Source organism: Podarcis raffonei, chromosome 14, assembly GCF_027172205.1.
Source record: "Podarcis raffonei isolate rPodRaf1 chromosome 14, rPodRaf1.pri, whole genome shotgun sequence".
NCBI lineage: Eukaryota > Metazoa > Chordata > Lepidosauria > Squamata > Lacertidae > Podarcis > Podarcis raffonei.
Window position 1 is genome coordinate 30,140,708 of NC_070615.1, and position 15,521 is coordinate 30,156,228.

At 44.6% G+C, this 15,521-nt stretch overlaps 1 protein-coding gene across 1 annotated transcript in view; it reads right to left on the reverse strand.

Moving 5' to 3' along the window:
* The window catches only part of RAB26 (RAB26, member RAS oncogene family), a 116,487-nt gene that overhangs the window by 27,373 nt on the left and 73,593 nt on the right, over positions 1-15,521 (reverse strand). Inside the window, exon 3 of the mRNA XM_053364663.1 lies at positions 1,756-1,797. Within this exon, the coding sequence (XP_053220638.1) occupies positions 1,756-1,797 (42 nt within the window). The remainder of the gene's footprint in view (positions 1-1,755; positions 1,798-15,521) is intronic.

The window sequence follows — 15,521 nt, forward strand, 5'->3', positions numbered from 1 at the left end:
AATAATTATTAATTTTTCGCCTAGCCAGTTGACTTGTACTGCTATGATCCTTCCTTCCTCGTCTTTGAATAGTTGCTGTGCCTCTAATTTGCTTTTTATATACAAAACCACCCCTCTCTTCTTGCTTTTATCCGATGAAACAAATTCATTTCCCAATTTTTTATTAACCAAAATTTTCCTATGCGCTTTTTTAACATGGGTCTCTTGTAAACAAATAATGTCCAAATTCTTCTGTTTTAGATGTTGTATCACTTTATTCCTTTTTTTTCTTTCATTCAAGCCATTTGTATTCCATGTCCATAATTTTAATGCCATGATGTCTATCAATTAAATAAATTCTTTTTCCTCTTTTTACTTCTCTTCCTCTTCCTTATCTTCTTCACTTTCCTCTTCTTCGTCCTTTCTTCCTCCTCTTCCTTTTCTTTTCTCCTTACTGTCTCGCTCCTCTTCCTCCTCCAGCTCCATAATATACAATTTGAGGATTGGATAAGGTTATGGAAAGAGGGAATGAAATTCACCGCATGTACTACGATAAAAGAAAATGTGATGAAAATGTTATATAGATGGTATATAACTCCAGTGAAACTAGGAAAGATGTTTAAAGTTAGTAATAAATGTTGGAAATGTCAAGAGAAAGAAGGAACATTTTATCACATGTGGTGGGAATGTAAGAAAGTGAAAAGCTTCTGGGAAATGATTTATAACAAGATGAAAAAAATGATGAGATATACGTTTGTAAAGAAACCAGAAGCACTGTTACTAGGCATACTAGGTAATGATGTTGAAAAGAAAGATGTGAAGCTATTTAGATATGCAGTTACAGCTGCTAGAATTTTGATGGCCCAAAAATGGAAACAGGAAGAAATGCCAACGAGGGAGGAATGGAGAATGAAATTGATGGAGTACGCAGAAATGGACAAATTAACATGTAAAATTCGAGACCAACGCGATCAGAGGTTCACCGAGGACTGGAATAAATTTACAGAGTATATCAAAACTGTGTGTGATCAGGAAATAACGCTTGTTGGATTTCAGGAAGCTTTGTGAAGAGAATAGTAAGGAATGTTGTTTAAATGAAAAGATAAAATAAGGATTGTTAAAGTGCAACACAAATTTAAGGAATGTGAAAAGTTGTGAAAAATATGGAAATTGTCAGATAGGCTGACTGAAGTCTATAAGATGTATAAGTTTAATTGGATGTTAAATTGTAATTGGATTGGTTATTGTAAATTTGAATAAAAATTAATGATAAAAAAAAAATTCACAACAACTTTCTAACCATCTGGGCAGGCTTGTCTAAAAAAGAATGTTCTAGCAGGTGCCAAAATGAATACAGTGAAGGCACCTGCTTGATATCAACAGGCAGGGAGTTCCTTATGTTCTTCAGAAGAGCCTGGAAGCTGGATCAGGCCAATGACACATCTTGCCCAGAATCCTGTTCTCACAATGGCCACCCAGATACCTCTTCTGGAAACGCTGCAAGCAGGATGTGAAAACCATGCAAGGTGTGAGACTGGAATCACCCTGTGGGTGAAAAATGTGCCTGGGTGGGACTTCTCTTTAAATATGACACCTCTCTTCACACTCAGCGCTAGAGCATTATTCCATTAAATCCCACTATTTAACAGTTATTTAGCAGGGCGCTGGGAGCCCAACACATGACAAGGGCTTTGCTCATGGAAAGAGTTATCCTGGCGCACCCCCCCTAAACACATCAGAAGTACCCTGAGCTCAGAAGGACACAGTTTGCCTTACCTGCAACTTCACTTTCACACCATCCACATTCAAGACTTTATTCTGGAAGAGAGGAGGGGAAAGAAGTGAATTAATCCGTGTGTGATGTGAGCCTCTATCAACATCAGGTTTGGGGCAGCCAAATAACCTACGAAGCTGGATTACAAATACTTCTGATGCCCAGTGGAGGCTAGTCACCTAGGGTGAACAGGGCACTGTCCCACCAATTTCAGCCTGACTACAGCCAACCCACACCTGTTTGCCTTCCCTGCCTGGGGGGGGGGGCGGATAGCTTGCCACCTTCCTCCTCTTCCTCCATCTCAGTGTTGCCCTTGTAGAACTCAAAAGGAAGGTGGAGGGAGACAAAAATTAATGCGCTCTGATTCTGATCATCATTGGCCCTGGTACCACTTTCTTTTTTTTTTAATTAATATTTATTAAGAGTTTAAAGATTACAAAAGGAAGAAAAAGAGTTAAACAAAGCAAAACAATACAATACAATACAAAAAAAACCACTGCTTATCTTAACAAAACAAAAGCAAGAACAAAAAACAATTAAAAACACATCCAATATTTCCATATCTTGTCTTTCATTTACTTGTTTCAACGACCTCCTCACACCTCCCTTTTTTGTATTCCAATTCAATTAGCTATTTCAGCAAATCCTTTCCAGCTTTCTCATTTTTTGTCCCATAATTTATCTTAACCCAATCTAACCTTATTTTTTCCCCTTTGGCCCATTAAACAATCTATTCTTACTTAATTCTTTATAACATTCCTACTAAAGCCATATAGCTTCATTCCAACATCCTTCTAACATTCATTAATTTTACAGTGTTTCTGTAAATAGTCTTTAAATTTTTTCCAATCTTCTTCCACCGACTCTTCTCCCTGGTCGGCCCTGGTACCACTTTCTGTTGGGCTCCCTGCCTGCTGCTGGTCTCAATTTATTTATTTTTAAATCTCATACAATTTATACACTGCTTGACAGTTGTTTTTTTAAAAGCCCTCAAAGCTAAAAAAGAAAAAAAAAGAAAAAAGAAAAGATTAAAACTCACATTAACTTTCTAAACATCTAGGTAAAGGTAAAGGTCCACTAGGTCCAGTCATGACCGACTCTGGGGTTGCAGTGCGCATCTCACTTTAGTGGCCGAGGGAGCCGGCGTACAGCTGGTCATGTGGCCAGCATGACTAAGCCGCTTCTGGCGAACCAGAACAGCACATGGAAACGCTGTTTACCTTCCCGCTGGAGCGGTACCTATTTATCTACTTGCACTTTGATGTGCTTTCGAACTGCTAGGTTGGCAGGAGCAGGGACCGAGCAATGGGAGCTCACCCCGTCGCAGGGATTCGAACCGCCGACCTTCTGATCGGCAAGTCCTAGGCTCTGTGGTTTAACTCATAGCGCCACCCGCGTCCCATTAAACATCTAGGTAGGCTTGCCTAAACAAAAATAGTTTTAGCAGGTGATGAAAAGAGTGCAGTGAAGACACCTGCCTGTTATCAATAGGCAGGGAGTTCCAAAGTGCATGTGCTGCCACACTAAAATAGGTATTTCTTACAAATCCAGAATGGGCGTTAAGCAGCACCTGTAGCAATGCCAGTTCTACAGTTCAAAGGAGTCGAGTGGGCATTTATGGGTTAATGTGATCTTGCAAGCAAACTGGTCCCAAGTTGTTAAGGGTTTTACATACTAATAGTAGCACCTTGAACTTGGCCCAATAGCAAATTGGTTGTCAATGCAGATCTCTGAGCAAAGATCTTTCTGTACTAACTATAGTTTCTGGATGAAGTGCAAGGGAAGCCCCACAAATGGTGCCTTGTAGTAATCCAGTCCTGAAGTATTGGGCACCAGCAAACATTGTTGGCAGATGCTGAACTTTAAACCGAGCTGTGACCCACAAGAGCCCCCTCCAACCTGCCCACCTCCCTAGTTCTTGCACACTCAAGCATCTCATTCACCATGCTCCTTGCAACACTTTGCCATCAAATGCAGAAGCTGACACAGCAAACTCTTTGCAGACAATCCGTCCCTGCTAGGCGAGAGCAGAGACTACAGACATCAAAGTCTCCCTCCTGGGATAGGCCAGCCTTAGAAGTTAATTCAAAGCCATGTCAAAGTCTCAAGAGAACAAAGGCCGATGTTAAAGGGTGTGCATATCCGCAAAGGGTACATAGAAAGATAGAAATCATAGATCACAGAGTTGGAAGGGACCCCAAGGATTATGGAGCCCAGTCCCCTGCAAGGCCCAATCCTCTTTTAAAGCCCTCTAGGTTGGGAGCCATCACTGCCTCCTGAGGGATTGAGTCCCACATCTCATGGAAGATAAGGTTTCCCCATTTTGGGTGCCCCTGGCTGCATTATGCATTTTCTAAACATTGCAAATCCGGTCATTTATCATCAAAGAAACATTATGTATGTTCCCAGATTCCCTCCAGCATTTACAGAGTTTACTAGGCAATAAAATCGACCGTGAAGCAAGATTAAAAGCTTGGAACAATAGGCATTAAAAAGGGATATCAGCTGTTCTTGCCAGAAGATTAGCACACAATTACAGGAAACAGGTCAGGCAAAAACACCACTGGCAAACAAGCGATACATTCAGACAAGCAATATTCCCAGTCTTATTTGGAGATTCTGGGGATTGAACTTGGGATGCTTTGCTTGCAAAGCAGACGCTCTACCACTCAGATAAGATTCTAGTCCTCATGGTTTTGTTATTCAGCTGACTGAAACAGGAGCATAAGTAGTTGCCTTTTACTGAGTCAGGCCACTGGTCCATCTAGCTCAGCTTTGTCTGCACTGACCAGAGGCGGCTCTGCTGCTGGGTTTCAAATTGGGGTCTTTCCTAGCCTTACCTGGAAATGCCAAGAACTGAACCTTGCGACTCAGTACAGATTTTTGGTAGCAAAACTGGGCTGCCTGCCTGCCTCCCATCTCCATCACGTCAGCTTTCAACCCTTCTGTGAATCTGTGAGCATCATTGCTTTAGGAAGATAAAATCTTTGCATCGGCTTTGACCAAGACTCCGCGAGGCAGGAACTTCCAGAACAAGAGCTACAAAGCTCTCATCTTGGGCTCCAAAGCCGCCATCCCAGAGAGAGCGGAGCCAAGAGGCAGCCAGCTTCAAAAAAGTGAAGCGCTAACCTTCCCCATGCAGGGGCTGGGCACGCTGAAGAGATCTAACAGGGGGAGGAAAAAGGGGAGAGGCACACACCAGCAGCAAGCACATCAGGCGCGAGACAGAAGCCGTAACGTCCCATGCGCCAACTCCAAAAAGCTATCAAAGAGCTCAGCTGCGTAAGTATCTCTGCTCCCCCTACCCCACTCAGAAAATCAAGTTTCTGGTGCTAATGTTTCCCTAGCAGCTTGATAAACTCTCAGAAGTCGGCCTGCATGTGGGGAGGCTACGAAGGATTTATTGAAACCAGGACAAGGATTCTGTATTGTTTTCATAATTCACAGAGCTGCAGAATTCAGCTTCTCTTGATACAGTACAGTGGTACCTCTGGTTACAGATGCTTCAGGTTACAGACTCTGCTAACCCAGAAATAGTACCTTGGGTTAAGAACTTTGCTTCAGGATGAGAACAGAAATCATGCTCTAGCGGCGCGGCAGCAGCAGGAGGCTCCATTAGCTAAAGTGGTGCTTCAGGTTAAGAACAGTTTCAGGTAAAGAATGGACCTCCGGAATGAATTAAGTACTTAACCCGAGGTACCACTGTATTGGGTTACTTTAGCCCAGGATTTTGAGCTGGTTTCATGGTGCCCTCCTTAAACCCTGAACCAGCTTGCCAGTCAGCACAGCCTCATTGCCCTGCCCTTTAAATCTAACACACACACACACACAAACAGCCTTGTTTTATCATGACACATCCATGCCTGCAAGCTTTGCTTTCCTGGTTCCAGTAGGATCCACCGTCCCAAACTCTCCCATTTCCTCAAAAGGCACGACTGTTTCAATCTTCCTACCCCGTATGCCTGGAACTAACTCCCTGAATGCCTGTGTATTCCTTCAAAATGCCATTCCCTCTGCCAAACACACACACCCCCACTGCCACCACCACCATGAAACTCAACAGATGTGCAGGCTGCAACTGATGGGAGCTGTAGTCCTTTGCTCAAATGACAATGGCAGCACAATGTATCTTAAACTGGTTGCGAAACAGGTTTCAGTGCTGTAGGTTCCTTAAGCTACTACAGGAATCGGAGTTTTCTGAGGATGCCAGGATCTCTTCATTAGAGGCCCTTGGTCCTGTCACAGCACCAGAGTGCCTAAGAATACGGTATGTCAGTGACATCCAATAAAACGGGAAATGAGAGCAAAATTTGCCCACGTTCACTTATTCGTCTCACATCTAGTATGGAAATCAATCAATCCAGCAAGTATGTTTTCACTGTTATTGTCAGTTTCAGTCTGCAAATGCAATTGATTACATTTTCCCCTCATTTGCATAGCCTTTCTCTGCACTGAAATGAATGGGATGGAATTAGATAATAACAATGTAACTTACATAGCAACTTAGTTATGTAAGTTACACTGTTTGAGCGGAAGGCGGACTGCAATGGAACAGAAACATTGCAGCGTTTACCAAATACAGATCAGCAAAACAGCACCTTCTTACATTCCTGCTAAGGACTCTTGGTTGAAAGAGGGTTGAAAACCGGATTAAACATTTAGCACATATATGCCACAAGAATCCCATAGGGAGATCAATAATCTGGATCAAGAAACATGTTTTTAAAGAAAAGTCAGAACAGCTAAGATGATATAGTGTAAATAACCTCACTTTGTTATTTATTTACTGTCATACCTCGGGTTGAAGTAGCTTCAAGTTAAGTATTTTCGAGTTGCGCTCCACAGAGTGTGTTACTTCCGGGTTTTGCCGCTCGCGCATGCGCAGACGCTCAAAATGAAGTCACGCGCATGCGCTGAAGCGCGCGAAACGCTGTCTGCACATGCGCAGACACGCATTTGCGTCTTACATTTACTTCAGGATGTGAACGGGGCTCCAGAATGGATCCCGTACATATCCAGAGGTACCACTGTATTAAAATTATATCCCACCTTTCCTCAAAGATCCCAAGATAAATCTCTTCCTCCATTTTGTGCTCACAACAGCCCTGTGAGGTAGGTTAGGCTAATTGGCCCAAGGTCACCCACTGAGCTTCATGGCTGAGTGGGGATTCGAACCCCGGTCTCCTGGGATCTAGTCTGATGCTCTAACCACTACACATCACCCCAAGAGCCCTGGTCACCAGTCTGTTTTCCAACCCCATATCCATTTTGCACCTATGAAAGTGCTGGGCCCTTTATCAAAAATTCATTCAACCAGCTCTTGCCTCCATTAGCAGCTTAGCAAGTGGCAGCAAGATCAAATGCTCTTTTTTTTCTTTATTAAGCATACCCATCTTTATGCATCAGGCTTTATCAGAATCTGCACTGGAATGGATATTGGCATCTCAGACAATCCTCACCAGGCTGCCTCTGACCGTCCATCAATTACGACCTGCAATCCAAGCTGGCGCCTCACTCAATGCAAGGAATAAATGAGTTTGCTTTGCAGAGAAAAGCAAGGCCTCAAGTTCATTACCCGTGTCGACAGCACGGCTTATCCCCTCCACGGATTTGCTTTCATTAGGGATCAAGTGAGATTCATGTCCTAACAATGCCAGCCGGAGAGAAGGGCTCCCACTTCTGAAAACAAACAATGGTTTTCTGAGAGAACTGCAAGATGAGAGCTCCAGGTTTATGTAAGCCCTGAGGCAAAGGAGGACTGTAGCTCAACCACAACAGTCAGCCCCATAAGGGGCTTATCCACACTTACCTTTTGCCCCACTCTTTCCAGGCAGAGGTCAGTGCTTAATGCTCCATGTCCAAATGGCTGTTTTTGTTTTGCTTTCCCCAGAGCTTTCCCCATGAAAACCTGCTCTTTAAAGCTGAATTGGAGAAAACATTCATTCGGGTTTTCTGTGGGTGTATGTTTGCTCTGGTATAGCTTTAAAAAGTGGGGTTTGGTGGTGAAAGCTCCGGAGCAAAACAAAAAGAGGGTGCCAACACAGAGCTTTAAATCGCAGACCGTGGCTGGAAAAAGCAGAGGAAAAATATGGATAAGCCCACAGCGCACTGCTGAGGCAACAGCTCTCTCTCCCTGGAGAGTCTGTGCCAATGAACTGTCCAGGGTCCTGATCAGTGGCTTCTCTACTTGTCTGTGGTCTGTGGACTCCCCTTAGCTGTTCCCTGCTCTTCAAGACACCACATGGAAGCCAGTCTGGTTTATTTTTATTTTTTTTAATATATTTTTTATTCTTTTTCCATAACAAATTATACACCCAAAACATCTTTTTTACATCCAAATTCCTCCTTATTGACTTCCCTCATCCCGCCTGAAAAACCTTCCTAGTACTTATTTTCTCCACATTTCTTAAATTTAAATTACACCACCATATTATTAATTTTTTACAATCTAACAATATTCCTACCTTTTCTCTTCACAGAGCTTCCTTAAAACTTACAAACGTTATCTGATTATCACTTAATTTTTGCATATATTCAGTAAATTTCATCCAATCTTCTGTAAATCTTTGATCACGTCGGTTCTGGATCCTTCCTGTTAGTCCATCGAGTCCATCCTGTTACTCCATTCTTCAATCGTAGGTAACTCTTCTTGTTTCCACTTCTGGGCCATCAAAGTTCTTGCTGCTGACACTGCATATAAAAATATCTTCCTATCTTTCTTATCTATCTCATTACCTATTATTCCTAGTAAAAACGCTTCTGGTTTCTTTACAAATGTATATTTCAATACTTTCTTCAATTCATTATAAATCATTTCCCAAAAGTTTTTAACTTTTTTACAGTCTCACCACATATGGTAAAACGTTCCTTCCTTTTCTCTACATTTCCAACATTTATTACTTATCTTATACATCTTTGCCAGTTTTACAGGTGTCATATACCATCGATACATCATCTTCATTACATTTTCTTTTATAGCAGTGCATGCCGTAAATCTTATTCCATCTTTCCACAATTTTAACCAATCATCTATTTGTATATTATATCCAAAATCTTTGGCCCAGTCAATCATAACCGATTTCACCTCTTCATCCTTTGTATACCATTCCAACAATAATTTATACATTCTTGCTAAACTTTTGAATTCATTATTCAATATTTCTTTCTGAAATTTAGACTCTTTATCAGCAAAACCTCTTTATAGCATATCTTTCTTAAACATTTCATTAATTTGAAAATAATGCAGCCAATCATTAACATATTCTTTAACCTCTTCATATGGTCTTATTTTCCATTTACTTCCTTCTCTTTCAATTAACTTCTCATATGTTGCCCACCCACCCCCCGGAAGCCAGTCTGGTTTAGCAGTCAGTGTCAGACTAGGACAGGGGTCAGCAACCTTTTCCACTGTCCCTCAAACCATGTGGTGGGCTGAACTATTTTTTTGGGGGGGAGGGGAATGAACGAATTCCTATGCCCCACAAATAACCCAGAGATGCATTTTAAATAAAAGGACACATTCTACTCATGTAAAAACACACTTATTCCCGGACTGTCCGCGGGCCTGATTGAGAAGGCGATTGGGCCGCATCTGGCCCATGGGCCTTAGGTTGCCTACCCCTGGACCAGGGCCTGGGAGACCATTGGTCATTGATGTGACCTTCAGCCAGTCACAATCTCCCAGTCTGACCTACCTCGCAGGGTTGTTGTGAGGATAAAACGGGGAGGTGGAGGAGAACCACGTATGCTGCCTTGAGCTCCTTGGGAGGTTTCTAAGCAGAGTTTGGATGGCCACCGGTCAAGGAGTCTATAGCTGTGATTCCTGCATTACAGGGGGTTGGACTAGATGACCCTTGGCATCCCTTCCAACTCTACAATTCTATGACAGTGTGCCACAGTCTCAACAGATGGCCAGGTGTACTAGTGCCTCAATCAGGCCTGCCTTCAACTGTCACACCTTTACACATGCCCTAATCTACCTCTCTAGGAAACAAGAACGAACCTCCCCCTTTCTTTGAGTAACAATTAGGCTGTATTTTGTCCTTTGCAAAAACCTTCAACAGTTACAGGAAGTTCTGCCCTGTTCTGCTTGCAGTGGGTAATTTGCACCTCCTTCAACACCTCTAAGCTCAGTGACAGGCTGTCTCTAGCAAAGTACAAGACAATGGGTTTTGGGGGTGGGGGAGAAGGATTTCCAAGGGATTTCATTATCACCAGGGAACCTTCTCCTGCTTTAGTTAACTGAAAGAATCACCATTCACAAATTATGATTGAAAAGCCACACTCTGGTGAGCATGGGAGCAGAGAAGACATCCCCCTCCCCCAGTCGCTAGTCTTGGAGGTGCCATGCAGCTGGACCTAGGTGAAGGCCCATCAAACCAATTAACCTGCCCAACTGCTACAAGCGGTCCTTTCTCCAGGCAACTGAGTACAAGCGGTCCTTTCTCCAGGCAACTGAGTGGCTTCTGTTGCTCTTAGACTAGCGAAAAGGGATGCCTTTGGCGACTGGTGGAGTGAAAAGCACGGAACCCAACTGGTGGAACCAGATAGGCGTTTTGCCCCCATTCTCACTTCAGAAGACCGGTTTCTCTGCCCACTGGAAAGGCACAAGTTTTTTACAGCCTCCTCATGGAGATGGAGGCTCCTGAGGCTATGAGCCACCATGGCTGTGCTCTGTCTCCATAGTTGAAGGCAGTGATGCTTTACAATGCCAGTTGCTGAAACCACAGGAGAAGAAGAAGAAGAAGAGTTTGGATTTGATATCCCTCTTTATCACTACCCGAAGGAGTCTCAAAGCGGCTAACATTCTCCTTTCCCTTCCTCCCCCACAACAAACACTCTGTGAGGTGAGTGGGGCTGAGAGACTTCAGAGAAGTGCGACTGGCCCAAGGTCACCCAGCAGCCGCATGTGGAGGAGCGGGGAAGCAAACCTGGTTCACCAGATTACGAGTCTACGGCTCTTAACCACTGCACCACACTAGGAAAATGCACTTATGCTCGAATCCTGCTTGTGGCTTTCCCACTGAGGCATCCGGGAACAGGATGCTGAACTAGATGGGCCACTGGCCTGATCCATCAGGCTCTTCTTGGGTACTTATCCTTGTCCTGGGGGAACAATTCACCCCAACCTGGCTACTTCTTCTGTTCTCAACAAGCAACAAACAAGCCTGCAGATACCATCTCCTCTTACCGCAAACTAGCATTTCCAACTGCTCTCAAACTAAAAGCATTTTTATTTTATTTTGGGGGAGAAGTGGGGGTCAGGGAGAAGAGGCAGATGGGCATTTGAGACTGAACAGAGTTGTTGGACTCCTACATGACATGCTTCTGCTGAGCATCAACCCATCTCCACTCACACAGAACCTTGCGCAGCCCTCTTTCCCTCATCTCGCTGCTCCCTCTCAGGGAGCTTGTCTCTGATAACAAGCATGTGGCAGCAGCACCTTTCAATCAGGGCACCCAACCTCGAAATGAATCGTGCTGATGCTCTTGGAGGCAGTGAAGTTGCTTGCAGAATATAAATGACCTTGGGAGGAGGGGAGGGGAGAGAAGACCCCTCACTCCCTGAAATAAACCAACAGCTGTTGAGAGGCTTCAGGTGGGGGAGAACACAGGTGCCTGCCTTGCCCTTGGTTCTCCTAGTTCCGTACTGCCTTCATTGACTGGCAGCAGCTCTCTAGCATATCAGACAGAGCACATTCTCAGTTCTACTTGGAGATGCTGTGGATTGAACCTGAGACCTTCTGCATGATCTACCACTGAGCTACATCCCCTTCTTCGCAAATGAAGCTTCCAGCCTTCATGATTTTGAGTTAAAAGCTTATTTGAATAGGAATATAAGCTGCCTTGGGATGCAGGTGGTGCTGTGGGTTAAACCACAGAGCCTAGGACTTGCTGATCAGAAGGTTGGCGGTTCGAATCCCTGCGACGGGGTGAGCTCCTGTTGCTCGGTCCCTGCTCCTGCCAACCTAGCAGTTCGAAAGCACGTCAAAGTGCAAGTAGATAAATAGGTACAGCTCTGGCAGGAAGGTAAATGGCATTTCTGTGCCCTGCTCTGGTTCGCCAGAAACAGCTTAGTCATGCTGGCCACATGACCCAGAAGCTGTACGCCGGCTCCCTTGGCCAGTAAAGTGAGATGAGCGCCGCAACCCCAGAGTCGGTCACGACTGGACCTAATGGTCAGGGGTCACCTTTACCTTATAAGCTGCCTTATAACAGAGTCCATCTATCTCAGTATTGTCAACAATGACAGGCAGCAGTTTTCCAGGATTCTAGGCCAGACTTCTTCCTGACTATACCTGGAGTTGCTGTTGAGGATTGAACTCAGGGTTTTTTGCATACAAAGCAGGTGCTCTAGCACTGAGCTACAGTGGCTCTTATCCTGATTGGAAGAGGCACTCAGCGGCAGGTTACACCAACACTTCAGTATCTCTGCTGCCTTCTGGTCTTGCCTATACAATTGATCAAACAAACAGAGCCTTCAGCAACCTGAGTCTAAATAGCTGAGAGCGGCCTCCGGCATTATTTCCAGAGGGGTGGTTGTTTCAATCATCTGAGTCCCCTACTGTCTACAGCAAAACATCAACAACAGAGGGTCTTGAGACAACCTCAAAGCTAGCAAATTTATTGTGGGCATAAAGATTTTGCAAATGATGGCTCACTTCATCAGAGGCAAGGAAAGTATATATTCACATGGCATGTTGCTTTTTGCTTTTTTTGCTGGGGTGGGAGCAGGATTGTGAACAGTGAGGTCAGAAGGAAATGAAATGCAAAGAAGGAAAGTTGGTGATAACAATGACACAATTAACAGCAGTAATTCACAAAAGCCCTGCTCCTGGTGCACAGGTGAGCCAATTAACACATATGATGTCAGGGCTGGCCCAATATGTTTCTCTGCCTGGAGCAAAACCAAGATGGTGCCCCACCCCACCCCATTCTGAATACAAAAGCCAGCTGAATCTTACTTCAACACTGTCAGTGGGACAGCAGTAGAGGCTGTTGGGCACACACACTTGTCTTCCAACAGAGGGGAACAGGAGGCGCTCTTCAGGAGGAATGGCCATAGGGCTGCTGCCATAGGCCCCCATCAACCACTACCTGAAGCAGTTGCCTCTTTCTGGCTAATGGTAGGGCCGGCTATCAATAATGTGCTAAATATATATATTGTTGGAACTGATGGGAGTTGTTGTCCTAACTTTCTAAAGGGCACCAGGTTGGGGAAGGCTGAATACATACCATCCAAAGCACCCTGGGAACTGGAGGCTGAGTTATAAATATTGCCCTCCAGTCTCACAGAACTATAGTTCCCAAGGAACCCTGGGAAGAGGAAGTGTGTGCTAAATCTCTTCCATTTTGCCATGTATAAATACTCTCACATTCCCTGCTCCACTGAATTGCTATAGATACTTTCCTCATTTGCAGTCATGTGAATGCCCAGCAAAACAAGTATTGATAAGAAGTCTAGCATCTTGATCAGGGGAAGCAACAGTCCCACTCTATTCTGCCTTGGTCAGACCCCACCTGGAGTTCTGTGTCCAGTTCTGGGCACCAGAGTTTAAGAAGGATATTCACAAGCTGGAATGTGTGCAGAGAAGGGCGACCAGGATGATCAAGGGTCTAGAAACCAAACCTTATGAGGAACAGTTGAGGGAGTTGCAGGTGCTTAGCCTGGAGAAGAGAAGTCTAATAAGTGACATGAGAGCCATCTTCAAATAGCTGAAGGGCTGTCAAGTGTAAGCTGGAGCAAGCCTGTTTTCTGCTGCTTCAGATTGGAGGACCCAAAACAATGAGATTCTGGCTAAACATCAGGAAGAACTTTCTGACGGTGAGAGCTGTTCAACAGTGGAATGGACCGCCTTGGAAGATGGTGGACTCTCCTCCCCTGGATGTTTTTAAACAGAGGTTGGAAGGCCAACTATCAGGGATTCTTTAGCTGAGATTCCAGCACTGCAGGGGGCTGGACTAGATGACCCTTATGGTCCCCTCCAACTCTATGATTCTATTAAAAGAACAGTGCAGGGTAGAAAGAGCTAATGGGAAAATACCAGCGAAGTGGGAGGCAAGGAGAGGGAAGGTAGTGCATTACTGGAATGGACAAATGAAGGCGGCCCCAAACAATTGTGAAAGAGTCATTCTTTGAGCCAGGAAATGTCTCCAGGAGCTGTTGAGTGCCAATGAAGTCAAGAACATGGTGACATTTTGGATTCAAAGCCAGAACAAACAGGAGACAAAAATCAACCCTTGCCAATTTATTTCAAAGAAATCCAGTGCTGGCTCGTCCCTCTTTTCGATTATACGCCGTCCAAGGATCAAGCAAGCTCAGCATGCACAAACAGATTGGGATCTTTTTGGTGCAACATGAAAACAAATCAAAGTGTTGTTACACAGGGCCCTGGCTGTGTGGTGGGTTGGGGGTGTCTTCTACAACATGTCGTCAACACAATATTAGCGCATCAGTCCTGGATTTATAACTGGATTGTCAACACTTCATTCCATTTTATCAGTTGTCCTGCAATGCTTCCCCGATGTCACTGAAACATTGCCATCTGGAGAGGCACTTTTGCATCACAGAGCTACAAAAACAGGACATAAAAGCCCACAACTCCAGAACATTAGCAGTGTTGTCTATGCTGCCTGGTAGTAGTTCTCCAGGGTCTCAGACTCCAGCCTTACCTGGAGATGTTTTTGCAGACCAAACCTGGGATGTTCAGCTTGCAAGACAGATGCTCTACCACTGGCCCTATCCCCAAACCAGCTTTTAAAAACCAGAAAGTTCTTTTAGAAGATCGGTTTTGTGTGCAAGCAGCAGATAGCCGCCCTGCTAATAGATTGATTTTTCTTGATTGATAGGTCAGGAATTCAGATTCCATTCCTTCCTAAAGGATCTGGCCGGGACCCTTCTCCTTCTCCCCCCCCCCCCCCGAAAAAAAAACCCCAAGCCTTCACAAAGGAGAGAAGATGAGGAGAAGGAGCAGCAGCAGCAGCAGCAGCAGCGAGGCAACAGGCTAAATTTACACCGTCTGCTGGAGGGGAAATGATGATTTAAGAGGTTTAAAAATACCTTTACAAAAAAACCAACTGTCTGAACAGGGAGAAAGCGAATGAATCACAGTATTGGGAAAGGTGGTGGTTTAAGAAAGTAAGAAAGAAAGCAAAATCTGGGGGAGCGAGAATGCAAGAGAGAACCTTGGAGAGATGCTCCGCCAGGAGAGCGTTGAAGGTCAGTGCAGAGGCTGCGGCTGGATGAGACCTGTTGTAGCAGAAAACAGCCCAGCCAGGAGGCCAAATCTGGTAGTCCCTTCTAGCAGCAGACTTTAGGTTGTCATGAAGAATGTCTGAGGGTGAGATGGGCAGCTCTGAACATGGGCATCCATAGGAGTTGGGGGGGGAGGCAACACTCCCAACCGCAGCCCAGATGAATCGCCAGATCCCCAGCTTCCATTTTTTTAAAAGAGCACGTCTCTAGCATTTGCAGAACCTGAGATATAAGGCAAGATGGACAGGCACACATTTTCTCATTTGGGAGGTAGGTAAATGAGCCTGCTCCCCTATTGAAAGTTGTATCCTTTACTTGTTTGTTTGTTTGTTTGCTTGCTTGCTTATATCCCACCTTTCCTCCAAGTTGCTCAAGATGGTGGGACATGGTTCTCCCCTGATCTCATTTAATCCCCACAATAACCCTGTGAGGTAGGTTAGGTAAAGGTAAAGGGACCCCTGACCATTAGGTCCAGTCGTGACCGACTCTGGGGTTGCGGCGCTCATCTCGCTT